General features: G+C 44.4%; 1 protein-coding gene across 1 annotated transcript in view; it reads right to left on the bottom strand.

Moving 5' to 3' along the window:
• Positions 1 to 1,744: 1,744 nt before the first annotated feature.
• LOC139753476 (protein O-mannosyl-transferase TMTC1-like) overlaps positions 1,745 to 20,063 on the bottom strand; it is a 147,895-nt gene continuing 129,576 nt past the window's right edge. Inside the window, exons 10-18 of the mRNA XM_071670034.1 lie at positions 18,778 to 18,921; positions 18,212 to 18,325; positions 11,100 to 11,243; positions 7,299 to 7,510; positions 5,385 to 5,520; positions 4,359 to 4,503; positions 2,594 to 2,854; positions 2,345 to 2,422; positions 1,745 to 2,038 (exon numbers count right to left, since the gene is read on the bottom strand). Of these exons, the coding sequence (XP_071526135.1) occupies positions 1,889 to 2,038; positions 2,345 to 2,422; positions 2,594 to 2,854; positions 4,359 to 4,503; positions 5,385 to 5,520; positions 7,299 to 7,510; positions 11,100 to 11,243; positions 18,212 to 18,325; positions 18,778 to 18,921 (1,384 nt within the window). The 3' untranslated portion in view covers positions 1,745 to 1,888. The remainder of the gene's footprint in view (positions 2,039 to 2,344; positions 2,423 to 2,593; positions 2,855 to 4,358; positions 4,504 to 5,384; positions 5,521 to 7,298; positions 7,511 to 11,099; positions 11,244 to 18,211; positions 18,326 to 18,777; positions 18,922 to 20,063) is intronic.

The raw sequence follows: 20,063 nt of genomic DNA on the forward strand, positions 1-20,063 counted from the left end.
AACACAAAATGTATTTGGTATATCGTGTACCTTTTATATTGCCTTATATATTTGGTATATCGCGTCTTGCATCTCCCAGAAGCAGTCTGGCTTTAATTCTTAAAAAGATGAGAGACTAATTAACGGAGCGTGTAGCCTCATTAGATGCCATGTTCTCGATGGAATAGAATTGAATTTTGTGTAGCCATTCCACACATCCATGATCTTAGTATGAGCATTCGAATGTTGCTGACTGGAATGTTCGTGTGGAGTTTTTTTCATGAGCCATTTTTATTGAGAATCCATAAGAAGCTGGTAAGTGTATGTAGGTATGTGGAGCAAGTAACGTTTGTATGCTTGAAACGTGTGAGACTGGCAAGAAAAACGTTTTAGTATTGACGTTGTTTGTGTGTGTGTGTGTGTGTGTGTGTGTGTGTGTCACGTATGAAAACTTTTGCTTATGCGAGTTGAGAGAGGAAATGTTTGCTTTTTTCATTTGTATCTTTTTTTTTATCCCAGCCTATGAACCGAAATCCACGTGCAAATTCTATCGCAAATTATCGTACATAATTGAGTTGCAATATATATGTATATAATCGTTGGTGCTTGAAACCTTTTGAGTCCAAAGCTGCAACACAGTATCTTGTGTTGATGGACTCTATTCATCACAGTTTTGCAACATATGAGATGAATTTCCATATTGAGTTTGTTTTGTGGGAATTCACTAAAGAAACGCAAGGGCACATTTGTTTCCGCCACTGAAGTTGTCATGATAGGCGCGTAGATGGTATAACATGAACATTAGAACAACGTGAGTGTTCCAGCTAGAATTTACTAATTGCTCATGTGAACAATATTAAGTTGTTGTGATGAAGCTTGTATCTTAGCTCTGTGAACACTTTGTTGTCATGTGAGCTTTCATGAGAGTAAACTCGATACTAGCTGCACAAATACAAAGCGGTCATGTGAGTTGCCATGTGATTTAGCTTAAATCAAACTTCGATCTCATCTTTGGCATTCCAACTTTCGTGTGATCAATGTGAATACAAGCCGAGATCAATGCTTGCGTCCTACTTCTCGTGGGGGAAACGTGAACAAAGACATGAGAGCGCAGCTTTTTGCATCTCTGCTGTATTACGAACGATATGAATGCAAGCTTCGCTTACGTTTGCTATTGATCCAGATATTAACGACTGAATTCTCTCTCTTTCGGAGAATTATTTAGTATCTAGTTACTCTTATGCCCTTCGGACCTCGTCTTGGTATTCGTCAGTCACTTGAGGGTTCGATTCTTTTAAGTTTGCGTACCCTTAATTGGGGAACGTAGTGATGTGATCATCACTAACAGATGTATAATGCTTATAATATTGAGAGTATGGTAATAGATTCACGTTATGTAAATGTAACATTAAAATACTTGAAACGCATAACTCTCTCCCAAGACCTTTCGTCCACAATCTAACAGGACGGTACACGAATGAATGATTTCTTTTTTTCTCTTTTAGTTGCAAAAGGAATATCAAATATTTCTCAAAACTTCGTACCAGTAAAGGTTAGCCTGTCGGTGTCGTGAATGAACGTCAGCCCTCGCTGTTACATCGTCTGATAAACCAGTACAAACTGGTGATATAACTGTATGGATCATTTAGCCTGACTGTGGGGTCTACTGGCGTCCCCGAGGATGACCTGGGTCCTCTACTGTTTTACTTTAAGTCAACTGACGTTACTTTCCATCAGACTAATTGATATAGTTCTCGAGGCTGCAGTTGTCGAATGATTACATTTTCGTATATTTGTAAGGTAATATTACTGGTAGATATGCTACTTGACACACTTAAGGCAAGCAGATGTACATGTATATAAGGGCAAGAAGAATATGGAGGTAGGGCGTGAGGCCAGGCTACAACCATCAGGATTTGTTGAGACAGTGAGGGATACTGGCGGAGGGGTGAAGGTGCTGCGCCCTCCTCAGTTTCTCCATGTTCTCCAGCAGGAGGGTGTTGGAGGGCTCCTGGCCGTGAGCTGTGAGATAATGCTTCCAGGCGCTGGCGTAGTCACCCTGTGGGGAGGAGCAGGAGATGGATTGTGAGGTTAGTTTAGAATCTCTCTCTCTCTCTCTCTCTCTCTCTCTCTCTCTCTCTCTCTCTCTCTCACACACACACACACACCATGCTAACATATTTCTGTTCCTTAAACAGTACAATTTTCTCTGCGTTAAAGAAACTATCTGAACACACACAAAAATATATTAGCGTGACAATGATCGTTTCTCTCCCGCTTACTGAGAGCTCAACATATTAACTTGAGGCTCTCCTTAAGGCCCCAAGACTCGATGCTTCTAGGTTCCAGGTGTCTTGGAACTTACCTTCGTGTGATAGAGCGCTCCGAGGTTAACATGAGCATGTGTGAGGGTTGGCTCCAGTTGAACTGCCAGCAGGTAGCTCTGAGGGAAAGAAAAGAAATGTTTCATGTATCTTGTATTATCGCGAAGTATTGCCTCTGCCAATGTGTGAGAAATTATGTGCCTCTCATAACTCAAACTCGTGAAAGACCATTTAAGAGAACGTCTTAATTTTCATGACCTGAAGACTCGGTTATGGTCAGTCAAACTGACCTGAGCCGCCTCGTTGGTGCTGTGTCTATCGTTGAGCAGGTCGCCGTAGTGGGCGTGAAGGCGGGCACAGAGCGTGGGCGGCCTTGAGCAGTTGTGAGCGGCGCGATGGGCGAGGGAGAGGGCGTCCTGGGTGCGGTTGGTGTGAGTGTAGAGGAGCGAGAGTTGGAATAGTGCCTCCTGGTGGGCGGGGTCTAGGGCCAAAACCTGACGCAGGAGCCCCTCGCTTTCTACGTAGCTCCTCTGCTGCAGCTTTACTCGGGCCTGCGTCAGGGGCGGACACATGGTATAGGTGAGGCAGAGCTTCCAGGGAGACTACGGTATAAACATAGAAATATACATACAGACTCTTAGAGATTTAACGAGATGGAAATTGACAATGTAATAGGAAACGCTGGACTGTTAATGCATACGAAAAAGGAATGTGGGGTGAGAGAGGGTATTGTGGGAGTAAGGAGAGGGTAATGAGGGTGTGTGTGTGTGGGAAATGAGAAAAGGGTTTAGTGATACGAGGTGAGGCAGGGGAGGAAAATTAGTCATCAGGGTTGAAAATGAAAATATCTTTGATTACAATGAAAACTACAATGACCGCCCGCCCCTCTAGTAGCATTGCTAATATAATATGGAATACCCTGTCCTACCTAACATGAGGGGCGAGGAGGGAGCCTCGCTTACTCTTTTGGTTCAGAAAGGAGAGAAATAAATGAATGCGTGGATACATAAATGTAGATAAAGAATAATTGATAGCGAGGAAAGTATTACTTGCAACCGAAGGGTTGATAGTTTTTGACCCGTGGATGTGAACTATTGGATTCCAGGGTGAGGATACAGGTGGGTGCGAGGGACGCACTTCCCAGATAACAGGATTGGACCACAAGCTTCTCCTCCCCTCCAGATAAGACCATAAGCCTCCTCCCTTATCCAGATAAGACTTCTACCAGCCTCCTTCCTCCCCCAGACAAGAGTGGACCACCAGCTTCCTTCCACCCCCATACAAGAGCGGACCACCAGCCTCCTCCCTTCCCCATACAAGAGTGGACCACCAGTCTCCTCCTTTCCCCAGACAAGAGTGGACCACCAGCTTCCTTCCACCCCCATACAAGAGTGGACCACAATCCTCCTCCCTTCCCCAGACAAGAGTGGACCACCACCCTCCTTCCTCCCCCAGACAAGAGTGGACCACTATCCTCCTTCCTCCCCCAGACAAGAGTGGACCACCAGCCTCCTTCCTCCCCCAGACAAGAGTGGACCACTATCCTCCTTCCTCCCCCAGACAAGAGTGGACCACCAGCCTCCTCCGCCGTCGCAGGTCGGGCCAGCACAAACAGATCAATGTCTGGCGTCATATGTTCTCATTTGGGCTCGAGTGTCAACATGACGTGGGGTCAACATAGGCCACTGTGTACTTGCCCGGGGCCTGGCCTGGCCTGGCAGGGCACGACAAAGAATACAATGGAGGGAGGGGCAAGGGGATGGAGCCTTGGGGGAAAGAAAGGCACTAAAAGGGAACAGAAAGGATTTACGAATTGGAAAGAGATTTCTCGCTAAAGAAAATAAAGATCTAAAAAAGAAAAATACCGACCTGAGAAAATCTCTGTTTTCAAAGATCGTGATAAAATGTTGAAAATTAGAGTAAACTGGAACCTATATTAGATTTCATTAGCACACTATTTTTCTATTCTCATCAGTAGACTAGAATCTCTCTCTCTCTCTCTCTCTCTCTCTCTCTCTCTCTCTCTCTCTCTCTCTCTCTCTCAGTGTGACCCACCAGGTAGATCCTGGAGGAGAGCACCTCCGGCTGGTGTCTGAGCACGGTGGTGAAGGCGGCCTCTGCATCCTCCAGCCGTCCAGTGTTAAGGTAAAGCCGACCCAGACTCTCGCCTATCTCTGGCTCCCACGCCACCGCCAGCGCTCTGTGGGATGGAGGACAAGCGGTTAACTGGGGGCAGATAGTCGCTAGGACAGGTGGTCAGTGAGATAGATGGTCGCTGGGGACGAGTGAATTAAAAAAAGGTGCGTTGATCGATAGGGTAGGTGGTGAGTGGGGGGCAGATTTGTGAGCAGGCAGCTGGTTATCTTGCAGGTGGTTCTTGGGGCTCCAAGGACACAGCTGGCTAGTGGCCCTGTCGTGCGAGGACCGTTGTGGTGAAACTGCTTCACCTGTGGATCCAATTAATACTTTTCTTGCGCGTGAGTTAGTGTTGTAGAAGGATGACCTCGGATATCATTTACTATATACAAAATCTATATAATCTTATATATATATATATATATATATATATATATATATATATATATATATATATGTTTATATATATATACATCTTACGGTCGTTGATATAGAAAATGTGTTGATTAAACTAAGTTAATAAAGACAATGAATCAGTGTGATAGTATTTGATGAAGGAATCTAAATTCTTGCATAAACGGATATAAACTGATCGATAAGTTTCCAAGTGTAGGATTGGCTATCTCCATTTACATACTAAAGACTCTCGCAAGAACTGCCTGTTTCTCTTAAGATACCTTAGAATTATATGTTTCTTGAAACCTTTACCTTATCGAGTGTCGAAACCTGTGAATACTCCAACGTCTATCAAATCATCTCTCTGGCTGAATCGACAATAACAACCTCTCCTCTTTGAGTTTCACCTGTTCGACGTCGTGGAGCATACAATCCTCCGTCGACGGTCGGTGCCATATGTTCGACATTCACTCCCACACTCCCCTCTGGCTGTAGTACTCACTAGTTCGATGTCACCATCCACAGTCGTCTGTGGCGCTTCGATCTTACCTCTTGTAGAGTTCCTCTGCCCGCTTCTCGTGGTGGAGGGAGGTCATGAGTCTGGCAGTGCTGACCAGCGCCACCTTGTGCCCCGGGTCTAGCCCCAGCGCCATCTCGTAGTGTCGTAGCGCCGCCTCCCGACGACCTGTCAAGGTCATAGGTCACTCCAGGTGATGAGACATAGACGGTTCATCCTTCCCTGTCAATATCTGATTTCACTAGTCTGTCTATCATACCAAGTATGATCATATTATGTGTAAGAATAATGAATCACAAATAGAAGTTCACATAAGCTAAACAAAATAAAAAAACGTTGAAATTCTTAGAATAGACATGTAAAAGACTATATAAAAGTTTCTATTATATATATATATATATATATATATATATATATATATATATATATATATATATATTCCCAGTTTGTACCGTTTGTACCCTATCAGAAATTCATACTATATTCTCGAGAATCAAGTTCTAGATTAAATCCGAATGAACATATCTGCCTAGAGTGTAAGCTTTAGTATACAGTAAATAAGAGGCATTCTCACTGTTCACTGCAGTGCTATATACACTGCTGGTTGATGGCACAATACTTGTAGCTCTACACACAAACCCACCCGAGGCTTCAGTCTAACAATACATGATACTGGAACGTTCATCTTGGTCAAATAGAATACAAATAGAATACGTCTAACAGAAGTTCATAAAGAACACGAGAATGCTCATAAACGTCAGCACATTATAGTCCATATCTACAAAGCACTTTATGCTCTTTATCTACATAAACACAATAGAGCAGTCGAGTATCAAGTCTTTGCTGACTATCAAAAAATATAATCTTCCAGTTACTAGTGAATAATTACATTCAAAAGACTTAAGGGCACACTTTGCATAACATATTCATAGACATGTAAAAGTATGTCTTATCTTTCACGGACGTGTATCTATTTGGAAAGGATGAGATGTATCAAGGTTATGGCAGGTGTTTATGTGCAGGACGGAGGCAGCGAGCTCTGGACAGTCTGCTAGATGGAATACCTTGCAATAATTTCCACGAATTTATGTGGACAGGTTACTAAGACGTTAAGGGAAAGGCAGGAGTTAATGCTTGGCCCTCATCACACATGAGGGAGTATCAACGTACCTACCCTACGAGCACCTACGACCAGAGAGAGAGAGAGAGAATGTACGTGTGTGTGTGTGTGTGTGTGTGGGCACAGGCGCGCTGAAGTACATATTAGTGATTACCAATCTACATTGTAAGGATAAGGGGTTTCACACTCGTCTCGTAAACCATTTTAACAGTCGTACAACTTGTTAAACTTCTGAATGCCATCTGCATATCACTAATTCTTCAGTTTACCTCCATCGTGTGTGTGTGTGCGTGTATACAGAGGCGTGCGTGGCAGGCCGGGCAGGTGAGGGAGACAACGCTGAGCGAGGATTTATGTGTCTTTAACCCCCTCGTGAGGTGCGCCCTGGACAGTTCAATTTCCGTCCGGAGCCGGGATTGTGGCTAGGGAGCGATGGGGTGAGGAACTGGGGAGAGGCTGGGGGGGGGAGATTCGAGGGAGAGGGTGGGGTGTGTGTGTGTGTGTGCTTATGTGCAGTGTATTGGGGGTGAAGAGCTAGGGAGAGAGAGAGAGAGAGAGAGAGAGAGAGAGAGAGAGAGGGGGAGGGGGGGGGGGGGCGAGGGCGGAGATAGGAATAAACCTGAGAAGTGTGGAGTAGATTCTTATCGGAAAGAACATAGAAAAACCAAGTTGATGTACTCTAGAAAAATTCTCTCTCTCTCTCTCTCTCTCTCTCTCTCTCTCTCTCTCTCTCTCTCTCTCTCTCTCCCCGAAGGCCGTAAGCACTCCCTTCTTTCCTCGCAGGTCGAGACGGGCCACGTCAGCCGCCCAGGGCGATGGTACCCACCGACTCTCTGTAAGAAGGCGGCGAAGTTGGTGTGGACGACGGGGTCTGAGGGCCGGGCCGCCAGCAGCGCCAGGTGGAGGTTCTCTGCGTCCGTAGGACGTCCTGCGTCTCTATAAAGCCCGGCAAGGACCGACACCGCCTCCCGGTTGGTGGCGTCGTAGCGTAAGCTCTCCTCTAGGAGCGCCACCGCTTCTCCAACACGGTCCTGCTGTCTGTCGGGAGAGAAAGTGAGGGAAAGTGATATGTGTCGATGTTCTTCTCCAACACTCCTGTTGTATGATGGGAAACAGAAAGAGGGAGGGGGAACAGCTTCTCCATCATGAAAGGGTGAGGTAATGGTTCATTCACCTCCGGGAGTATGATGGTTTCTCCAACACAACTCTGTGCGTTGGAGAATGAGGAATGGTAGACGTGCTCCCGCTAAAGGTAAGGCTGGTAGGGAAGCACACGCCGAGGCAACGCGTCGAGATAACCTATCCCCTCCTGTGTGTGTGTGTGTGTGTGTGTGTTTGTGGAATCGTGATTGTGGTCCTGTCTGGCGAGATACGAAGCGAAAGAACCTTCTAGTCTGTCTCTGTGGGAACTAACTAATTCAACAGAGCCATAAACTCTGTGATACATCCCTGTAACTCCAGCACTCGGGACTATAACCTTAAAAGAATATATAAGTAGGATGATCCGGATAAATTTTCTGGATGTCACGTATATATAGAGTCGGAGAAGAAAGCAATATTCCTCCCCGCGTATTGCGCAACGTTTCATCATCCTACTGATATGCCTCATGATCCTCATGCTCGCTCCCCAAGGCCCAGATAAAGTGCGAGACAGGATGTGCTCAGGTCCTTAAGGCTACAGGAGCCGCTGACGTCCGCCGTTGCCACGGGAAACGCGTCCAAGGTCAGTGAACGCATACTAAACTTCGAGCCGGATATAAACAGTTATCAGATGTTAGCGAGTTCCTGGATTTCTCTCTCTCTCTCTCTCTCTCTCTCTCTCTCTCTCTCTCTCTCTCTCTCTCTCTCTCTCTTCTCTCTCTCTCTCTCTTTTTATCTCCTGCGTAACCAAAGTTACGAGGGTCAGACCTGTTGTTTATCACGGATGTGTAGATCGAGTCAGGTAATGACTGTAACACCCTTAGATCCAGATTCAATCACGAATGTGACATCATCTTTGCATCATCTTCGCTACCGAACGTGTCAGGACGGCGATATTAAGGATATGGATAAATGGATAAAGAGGGACAGATGACTGTAATAGACAAATATCTGAAGATGAGGAGAGGCTGGGTGTGCATATGACTCCTGCAGCAGACCAGAGTGTGGGGAAGGTACAGGTCCGTTGTAACTTTATGGTAACCAGGACGAAGCACAGGCTTCATTAAAGTCCCTTAACATCCGCCCTGAAGGCGACGCTGCAGGGGTTAGGTAGCGTTGCGGATAAACTTGGATAAATGCCACACCTGTCTATATGTATGAACATCGCTCGAGGGGGGGTAGAACGTACTTTGATGCAAGACCACGTACACTTCACTTGTTTTTCCAGCCGAGAACTCGCGTCTTTACGCATCTAAACTTATATTGGGATCATATTATTGTGAAATGGTTTGATGCCGGCGGGAGAAATTAGTACGAGAGGAGGGGAAATGAAACCTTTTGTGTCTCCCTTTCCTGGAAGCGTTGCCGCTCTGGGATATTACAGGCAAACATTAATCTGCTGAAGAACTTTTTCCCTTTTGTTTTCAGTGTGACGTAATAAGCCACATGTACTACTATCAACAAACGCTATCATTCACAAAGAGCAGTTGGGAGTAGCAGTGTGTACTCGCTTGGCAAGTGCACTGGTAGCGGGAACTCTGTTCACACTTGGACTAAATCACTAAAGCTTGGTAATGGCTGAGGAAATATGTCATCATCTATTAGGGATGTGACTCCTAAGCTAAGCCACCCAGGCCAGTCGAATCTCTTCATTTAGTGCCCGAGAGAACGTGTTCGAAAAGAAGGGCGCAAAAAGTTGATATATTGTAAGATATCTACTACCACCTAAGCTCTGACATGGCCATAACCTTCAAAAGTAACACATTACTTTGATACCACGTCACTGAACAAATTCATGGACAAAATTCCACACTGGTTCACGTACTTTGATCATTTCAAATACAGAGATAAACTCTATACTTCGGAAGTGATAGAAGAAAAATATATATACTTTCATTCAACTTTTTGAGTCAACAATACTTTCACGAAGAAGCTATGAAAGACACAAGCTTTGCTGGTTAGGACAGTGCGCCGTTAACGAGGGAGTCTCAGACTTCACAGAATTAATCTTTTCTGGGAGACTATGATAGAGAATAGACGCTATGCTCCTGACAGCGTTTCAGAGGAGAGAAATGGTGGTAGCTTGTATAAGAGGTTTACAGTTCCGGTGCTTGTGTTGTTTTGGCGGAAGGTGATCGCAAGAGATTGGCGATGGCAAGGTATGTGACGAACTGGGTGTATATGTAAGATATGTGGCGAGCTGGGTGTGTATGTAGAATATGTGGCGAGCTGGGTGTGTATGTAGAATATGTGGCGAGCTGGGTGTGTATGTAGAATATGTGGCGAGCTGGGTGTGTATGTAGAATATGTGGCGAGCTGGGTGTGTATGAAGAATATGTGGCGGGCTGGGTGTGTATGAAGAATATGTGGCGGGCTGGGTGTGTATATAGAACATGTAGCGAGCTGGGTGTGTATGTAGAACATGTAGCGAGCTGGATGTATCTGTAGAATATCACACGTAACCGTGTGTATGAAGAAGCGACGCTGCAAATGTTTATGTGAAAGCTTCGCCAGAAGAGACTGAATACTTGATGTTATATTACTCCTCACGAGAAACTTATTGCCAGCGTTTGTGAGGTGACAAGTCCGTGAGAGATGATACAGACACGTCTGTACTACTTGATATACAAAACTTAGTGGAATAAAACGAGTTAGAATACTGATAGCTATGTATGTTGTCTGTCGCGTGCACAGGGCGCTCCGAAATTCATGTTGAATCTTTCATGATCGTGGCCACAGCTCAGACGTCATGTTCGACAAAGGGTTTCTTGTCGAGAGAAAATGTTGCCTCGTCCACATCGATCGCTCCTTGTGTCTTATTGATAAGAGGAAGAAGAAAAAAACTGCTTGTTCCTAATGGTCTCAAATCCTGGTTGATGGACGTATTGGTCAATTGTTGGTTAAAATATGGTTCACAGTTGCCTCTGTCGCTGCAGGCGTGTGTGTGTGTGTGTGTGTGTGTGTGTGTGTTCAATACCAACTCCCTCTCTTCCACACTTCCTGCATCAAGTGCTGTGCCTTCCCCTGGCAAGAAAAGTTCCCCAGCAGGGGTTTCCTTGCCACTAACACGTTATACGTTCTCTTCTTTATATATATATATATATATATATATATATATATATATATATATATATATATATATACACATTCCTATGAGTCCACGGGGAAAATGAAACACGAAAAGTTCCCAAGTGCACTTTCGTGTGATAATCACATCATCAGGGGAGACACAAGAGAGAAATATAAGTCAGTTGATATACATCGATGTATATCAACTGACTGTTATATTTCTCTCTTGTGTCTCCCCTGATGATGTGATTATTACACGAAAGTGCACTTGGGAACTTTTCGTGTTTCATTTTCTCCGTGGACTCAGGAATATCTTGATTACGCGCAAAATCGTGACCCTTTCCAATATATATATATATATATATATATATATATATATATATATATATATATATATATATGAAGACTTGGTACTTACTGCCTAAGGTTGGCCAGGTTGTAGTAGGCGTGGGCGTGCTGGGGATGGGCTTTCAACGCCAGACGGAAGTGTGTTTCGGCCTCCGATGTGTCGTTGACGAGGGTGCCAAGGTTGTTGTGGGCACTCGAGTGTCCAGGCCACAGTCTGGTGGAGAGATGGAGTGCGCTCAGTACGTGGCCATGGAGAGATAGAGTACGCTCAGTACGTGGGCAAGGGGGCGAAGAAGAGAGCTCGGCAAGTGGGCGAGAAGGTAGGTGGGTAAAAGGAATGGTTCAGCATTTGTAGGGAAGGAGGGTATACACCCAGCTCACATGGTTAAAGTAGGCAAGAGTTCAGCACTTGTTGGTATACGTAAGTAATGATTGTCCAGTTAAACATCCTATAAATTGTTTTTTCTCTTGTGTTTCATCCCCTGCTGGCTAATGAAGAATTCAATACCTTATCTACCGATCTATTTACATATTCTACATCTGATTTAGTGTCCTATAAAAGAGAATGTACCTCAGAGAAGAGGTTTGGTTCCGAGATGTAAGAGGTCTTGTGGATCACAGGGAAGTGCCTCACGATAGGAGAGCTAGGAGGAGGCGAGAGAGAGGCGATGGAGGGACGAAGGGAGCAAGTAGTGTGAGGGAAGAAGATATAGGAATAAAAGAGACTATGATGATGAACACATTTATGAAAATATGAATGGGAAATGGAATGTCAGTAGAAATGAAAATGTTTGAAGAAAATGGTTCGAGGATAATCAACAGACGTAGAATATATATATATATATATATATATATATATATATATATATATATATATATATATATATATATATATATATATATATAAAAGCACATAATGGGGAGAGTTAATCCGGTACTATGATAAGTAGGACTGTTGAGGATGGCCAGATAATTGAAACTTCAATCCCTCTGTTGTTCTCGGGTATATACGTTCGGCACAACAGCCTTTTGTACCTGGGCAGTAGGAGAAGGTGGGGGCCTCAGGGTAGCCATTGTGGAGGGAGATTATCGTAATGAAATTTTCCTTACGTGGGAAATACTGGAGAAGGAACGGCACCTGTTGCAGCCAAGGGTATTGTAGGTGTCTTCAGCTCAACTATGGAAAGATTTCTTGAAATTTCATACATGAGGAAAATATGAGATACATGTATGCCATTACTGATCATATATTTGTGTATGAGCTTGAAAATCATCAGAGGCTTTGATACGAAGGCAACACGATACTGAAAAAGCAAAGAGAAAGAAATTGTACAGATGGAAAAAGGATGGACTATCGCAGCAGCGTCTTCTGGCGTGATGGCGTAAACCATACCACCAAAAGGACGCCCCAGTCCCTCGGCTTTTATGTGTATACAGAGAACCATTCGAAGAGCCAGGGGGAGAAAAAGAATCCTAAAAGTCTTTTGTATAGAAAACTTTTGTAATCCGGGGATTTTCCCTTTTTTTTCTAAGGAGCATTCATTTGCATTATATGGAGAAGGCATTGTAAAATTGCACCCTTATGTTGCCATAGAACTTGCCTCTTGTATCTATGGCGTCTTTCTTTCTTTATTTTAGCCAAGTTAAAAGTATTTCTTTCCAGGAAATCTCCTTCTGTTGACCCGTGCTGGGACACGGACGTAACAGATGGGCTGACTATCCAAGGAGGAGCAGCAGGAAGAGGGGAACAGCAACAGAAGAGAAGCAGGAGGTAAGACAAAGATCCAGAGGAGGAGGACAGCAGGAAGAGAAGGAGAGCAACAGGAGGTTTACCGACACCTGATAACACCAAACTGTCCGAGACGCAGACATGATCAGATTCGTTTCTGTTCTGAAAACTGTCGTTTCGTGATTTATGAAGAGGCTGATGGTTTTCCCCACTTCCATCATTTCTCCTTCCCTTCCCCCTCCTCCTTCTTCTTCTTCTTTCCTCATTCTTCCTTCTCACTTCATCGTCTCCTCCTCCTCCTCCTCTCTCCCGTCCTCCAGGGAAGTGTCATCGATTACCGTGCGTATGTAGAAAACAGAACGACACCAAATGTGAATTGATACTTTAGAAGCAAAAACAGTCATCATATTCCATAAGTCATTCTCGTACTTAACCTATTGTTAGCTTTCATTGTTGAATTCCATTGTTCGAGCCGATATGATAGATGTATTCACATACTTAATCCATTGTCAGCTTCTGTTGTTAGATTCTACTGTTAAAATCGGTATGATAGTTTTTGTTCACGTACATAATCTATTGTTAGCTTCTATTGTCAGCTACTGTTGTTAGCTTCTATTGTTAGCTTCTGTTGTTAGAACCTATGCGATAGATGACAAGGGATTCAGATGGGACTTCAGTCTACGAAGTTTAGTTCTCCAGCGAGAGTTTCGTCATTTGGAGGGTTAGATCGTCGCCTCTGGACGCCCGAATATCACCCTTCCCGCCTCTTCTGTCGCCAGGGATGTTCAGGGAAGATTCACAAGGTTTCCAATATCTGGAAATCACATCTACGACTCTGGATATTGCCTGTCCCTCCCCCCTCGCTACTCCACCGACGCGTTGTAAGACAGAGAATTAAAATCGGGGTGTTTGACTATCTCTTCTACCGTCGTCTTGGAGAGAGTGAGTGTTAGGGAAAGGAACGAGGGAAGAGCTAGGAGGAGGACAAAGGAGGAGGAAGAGGGATGGAGATGATGATGATTGAGTCTGGGGGGGCCACAGTGATCAAGCCCCTTCCAGGATCATGTACCGAGTTGCTGTGTATTTTTCTCTGGTCTCATTTGTTCCCTTCATTACAGGAGGGTAGCATCGCCCGGCGGCAGGTACTCTATACTTCCGTTCTTTTCTCTTCTTTCTTTCTTCCGTGTCGGATCTTGATTAAACCTGCCGATTGCTCGCTCGACGATTTTTGTCGCTGTCTGGAATAGCTGTTTGTGATGACTTATTTGTGATGGCAAATGCGTCAGACCAGCCGAGTTTTCCTTCGTGTGTGTGTCTTGCCATATGGCCAGCACCACCTCCTCATGGTCTGCGTTCCTCCATGGTCTGCTATTCTACTAAACCCCCAGACCCAATTGCAGGCCGGGTCGTGTAGGACCTAGCCTGCTCCCCACCTGCTAATGGCCTCACTCGAAGCGTGTGTACCGTCGTTTCAGAAGTTCTGTCACTGATCGTATCTCGGCTGTATGCCTTACGCTCCCGTATATCCCAGACCAAGTAGACAGGGACTGCACATTTCGTTATCATGAATACAGCAACGCTGTATGCTCTGCTATAACAAATATATGCATCAAGGTTGTTTCTGAAGTGAGTAGGCGAGAAATATTCATATATGGCGTCTCTAGACTTCACGGGGAGTGTGTTTGTGTTGGGCGCTGGCTGAAGGGATTGTGTCATGACCTGGGATTTGAGAGTCGCTAGTTCGACATGCTCCAAACTCGCGCAGCCAAGCTTACCAGATAAAGTCTTGAAGAAATTATAGGTGATAAGGAGGAACCAGGAATGTGTAGATATTCAGGGCTCCCGACATAGTATACTTTCTCTGAACGTGAAGAAAGAAAGAAAAAAAAGGATGCATTTGGGGCATGAGGGAAGGGAGGCGGGGAGACTGAAGGAGGAAACCCAGTTCATAGAATTAAGACTAATTCTCTCTAAGTGAAGTGAGGTGTTGTCCCAGGCAGGGGAGGAGTGGTAGAGGGCCTGGGCGAAGGAGGGACAGGGCGGGGTGTGAGGTGCTTTCCTGCAGGAAGTTTACGAGTCTGGAGGACGGTCGGGTTGCGGCTCCTGAGATTGGATGGGCGCAGAGAACGAATGTCACGTTGTACCCAGCGACTGTACGGAGGACTGACTGTGTGCAAGTGACTGGCAGCAATGGCCGGAAGGTCGTGAATGGAAGTCAGGCGCAACCTGCAGTTAAGTGGGGGAAGGCAAGGAGACAAAAGCAGCTACGAAGGATGAAAGGAGGAGGAAAAGAACCATGTGTTGACTTTAGAAAGAAATGGTTCCTGAGTGCTCGAAGGACAACATACATGGTGCAGACGAGAGCAAATGGAGGAGGAGGTCTGGGGGACGAAAGTAAAGACGTACATTGAAAAGTTCTATTGTGATTTTGAGTTACCTGCACATAGTGGTGAGAGATGATTAAAATATTTTGATCAAAATGTAATTGAAGCTCAAGGACGATTAGAGAAATGGAAATAATTCAATGAGATGAGACCTATAAAGTGAATTTATCACAACGAAAGTCACGAGACATATTCTAGTATGATTTACAGGTGGATTTACGTATATTACGTTACGCTCTGCACTCGGCAATAGATTAGATATGCTTTAAAGGGGAAGATGAACAACTCGAACATAGTCTCGAGTTATTGATAGCTGGCGACGTCATCCACATTCGTGTCTTTTTGTATCTATCGAGAATGTCAACACTCTGTCTCAGGATCTGAGACACTTAAGATGGAGTCGAAGCGTTTTCAAGTTAGTAAACAGTAAAGATGTATTTCTTTTCCTATTTATCCCCCTGCCATTCAATCCATTGAATTTGGGCTGAGAGAGAGAGAGAGAGAGAGAGAGAGAGAGAGAGAGAGAGAGAGAGAGAGAGAGAGAAATTGGCCTTTGGATTTTATTTTCACTTTCACGAAGGTGACAAGGGGCTTTCATATCACTTCACTTTCGTTAATTGACCCAATTGTCACCAGGAGGAGAAGCCTCCGCCGCCCCCCCTTGCTGGCCTGGGCACCCACGATGTTCAGGCGCCACCTGCACTCAGGCCCTGGGGGGGGGGGGGGGGAGACAACTCCTAGCTGTCCTTGAGATAGGTTCTCTATCTCCTCCTGTTTCGGATGGGAGTGATAGATCGTCGGATAGATAAGTAAATGGAGAGATAACGAGTCTGATGTTAGAGGTACTGATAGGGAGAGAGACTGAGAGAAGGTATTTACTGTTCATGAGAGAAATGTAGCTATCATCAACCATATATATATATATATATATATATATATATATATATATATATATATATATATATATATATATATATATATATATATATGTATGGTTTTCTCAAATGTTGAGGGAGCCAGGCATTTAATCATAGCCACACCAACATGTCCCAACACCCAGGACACAGCTGTGAATAAGGGGGTAGAGGAGTGAGGGAGGGAGGAAGGGAGAGGATGGCGTTCGCTCGGCAGGGAGGGAGAGAGAGAGAGAGAGAGAGAGAGAGAGAGAGAGAGAGGGAGAGGGGGGGTGGGGGAAGGAGGTGTGGGGTAGGAGGGATGGAGGGAGGGAGTCGAACCATCTGCCGTGGGTCGACTGCCTGCGCTACCTACCATTTCCCAAATTAAATGCTCTCAGCGTTCGAGTTTCATCAGTTTAATGTGTGTTTCCGAAATAAAGTTCCAATCCCTCTATCATTATAGATCTTGTTAACAGCGTAAAAAAAAAAAGAGAATATAATGTATTAGTTGGCCCGCCCTCTCTCTCTCTCTCTCTCTCTCTCTCTCTCTCTCTCTCTCTCTCTCTCTCTCTCTCTCTCTAACCTGCAGTGTCGTTCATTTACCTTATAGTCTAAAGTGGATGGGAGACGAGGTATAAAAATTTAGGATTTTTATACTTTTTGTTCCAGAAGTTTTACCCTAAACTACAAAATTTTTTTTTTTTTCTCATAATTTTACTTTAACGAGAGCTGTGATGTTATTTTCATCGCTTGAATATTCGAACAAAAGCCTTATATATATATATATATATATATATATATATATATATATATATATATATATATATATATATATATATATATATATATCGTTTTATATCTTTTGCAGTACCAAGTAATTTACCGGAGCTTCATGATGAACATTATTTTTTTTTTTCATGAAGGAGGCCATTCCATTTTCCAATCAAATATTATCATCAACTTTTATCTCTGCAATTAATCTGTGGTAACGGGTTGCAACGGACGGCCTCAGAGCTCGGCCTGTGGTGATCTGTGAGAGCCATAATAACCATCAACAACCGACTGGTAATTAGCAGAAAGCGTCGTTAATTGCCTCATCTGTGTGATGGGAATTATATGGCTTTTGGAGATATGGCCAATGAGAGGGATAGTTATTAGGGAGCGGTAGGGATTAACACCATGCTGTTGTCAGGGTTTAATAGGGATTAACACCATGTTTTTGTAAGGGTTTAATGGGGATTAACACCATGTTGTTGTCAGGGTTTAATAGGGATTAACACCATGCTGTTGTCAGGGTTTAATAGGGATTAACACCATGTTGTTGTCAGGGTTTAATGGAGATTAACACCATGTTGTTGTCAGGGTTTAATAGGGATTAACACCATGTTGTTGTCAGGGTTTAATAGGGATTGACACCATGCCGTTAACAGAGTTTGAAGATTGACATCATACTGTGGTCAGGGTGTGGGGCTTAGCACCATGCTATTTTCAGTGTTCAGTAGGGATTGACACCATGTTGTTGTCAGAGTTCAGTGGGTAATGACATCATTCTGCTGTTAGGGGCCAAGTCTGTATGACAGAGAACCAAGACTCGTGAAATGGACACCGTGAATATAAGATGAAAGTCCTAGACAGTCTAGGGAAGTAGAATGGGTAGTTCACACTGGGTAAAAAAAAAACAAATTATAGATAGACATAGAAAACGTTATAGACAGTTATAGAAGCATTACAAGAAGACATTCATTCCTCCACTACGGCGAGAGATGATAGGCGGATGGAGATCAGCGAACGCCATCTGGTCAAAGCGGGTGTGGGTGAGGTGATCACTCTAGGGGGAAACCCGTTGCCATATTGATGTAGAGCAGAGGTCAGGTGCCATCTGTTGTATGCAGATGAGGAGAACTGAACGGGCGAGACCTGTATGTGGGTCCTGACGTTTCGTATTGGACAGTGTTTCGGGGAGTTGCGTTGGTGGAGTGGAACGTGTGATTGTGAGAGGTTGGTAGGTAGGGAGTCGAGAAGGAAGATGGAGGAATATATATCCATCTCTCTCTCTCTCTCTCTCTATATATATATATATATATATATATATATATATATATATATATATATATATATATATATATATATATCAAAGTCTGGAGTAAAGTGGAACGAGAAGCCACTCACTCACCTGATGGCCTCGCTGTAGTGGAGCTTGGCGAGGTCGGAGTTACCCAGATCCTTCTGCAGGTTGGCGAAGTTGTAGTGCATCTTGGCGTTGTGTGGCAGCGTCCGCAGTCCCGCTCTGTGACCGTGTATATATATATATATATATATATATATATATATATATATATATATATATATATATATATATATATATGAAAATGAAAGGATTACGAGGAGTGGAAATAAATTGTTACCAAGTAAAAGGCTTGAGTATTTCAGGGGGGATAATCAGCCAGTTTTACCAATAACTTGTACATCATGACGAGCACACAGTGTTACACTCTGACCGAGCCTCATCTTATCATCCAGGGTCGACACCCTCATTAGTGCCACCATTTCCCTCTTCAAGAACCACTACCACCATCACCACAATCATCCCTCGTTATTCAGCCTCCAGCAGCCACCACAAGCAACCAATTAGCCTTATAGTCCTTCCTAATCACCCTCAGTGATAGCCCCAATCACACACGGATCACCATAAACACTACCAATCTTGATCGGTTACAATCAGTCACCAAGAGGACTCACAAGAAGAGCGTCTCCCTCGAATCCCAGTCGCGGTTCCTCTGTAGCGTCCTGCAGGAGAAGAGGAAGAGCAGGAGGAGGAGGCAAGGTGCCCTCAGCCTCCCTACCCGAGACAGTCCCACGCCCACCAGTAGCGCGTAGCCCAGGCTGGGGACATGGGAGGAAGGATTAGCTCGTCTGAGAGGGACAGGTTAGTGAAGCTGGGTTCATGGTGAGGGGGAGGATGAGCTAGTCTGAGGGGGGTGGTCAGGTTAGTGAAGCTGGGAATATTGGAGGAATGATAAGCTGGACTGATGAGGGAGATGTAAGTGAGACTGAGGACATGGGAGGAAGGATTAGCTAGTCTTAGGATCAGGGAGGGGGTTGAGTTTCTGTGATGGGAAAGTTAGTTTGACTGTGAGGGAGGGTCAGTGTGATTGGGGAGAAAGATTAGTTTGTGATGAGGGGGATTAGTTTGGTCGAGGAGTTAGACAGTTTGCTGGTGACAGGGTTAATGTAGCTGGAAGAATAGATAATGGGCTGTGGAGAGGACAAGTGTGTCTGGGGAGAGAGTCAATTTGGCTGAGGATAGGGTTTCTTTTTCATCTGGAGAGAGTTTTGTTAGTTTAGGAGGAGAAAGGGGGAATATATTAGCCCTGCAAACGATGGGTATTCGTGTTAGTAAATGAAATGGATGACTTTGGGCAAAAGTTACTTGTTTACTGGAAAAAAAAAACATATAAACACTGTTATTTTCACATGTGCTCACAAATTTCCCTATAATAATCGTCCAGTGTTAAACCAGCTGTAAACTCGTCAATCAACCTTGAGTAAGTACGAATATACGACCTTGGTAAAGATATACGTGTAATACAGAGACACTCGTTATGGCTCGTTGATCCTAGGCAAGACATCAACGTGGATGGAAGGGTCCTGTTCATACAGCAGGCGTGTTCGAGAGTGGAGCTTGTGACGTATGCACAACTGAGCTGGGTGTCTGCCGCATCTGCCACGTCCCACGCTACCTCCTCCTCCTGCTGCTGTGAATAGGGTCGTCCAGGGTGGCCTATTACTGCTAATGTTGCCTGACACTGTTATTGGTGGGGCTTACCTGGGTTTATTGTTGGTGTTACCCGCGGGAGGTACGTGATGCACTATTGTGTTACACAGAGTACAGAGATATGTGACGGATATATCAGGTGTTACATGATGTCCTTTATGTAGGGAGATGATGTCCAATTCCATGTGTGGAACTGGAAGGCTACCGATCACATTGCATATACCTAATGGCACAAATGCTTTCCATTTTC

Source organism: Panulirus ornatus, chromosome 14 (assembly GCF_036320965.1).
Source record: "Panulirus ornatus isolate Po-2019 chromosome 14, ASM3632096v1, whole genome shotgun sequence".
Taxonomy (NCBI): Eukaryota; Metazoa; Arthropoda; class Malacostraca; order Decapoda; family Palinuridae; genus Panulirus; species Panulirus ornatus.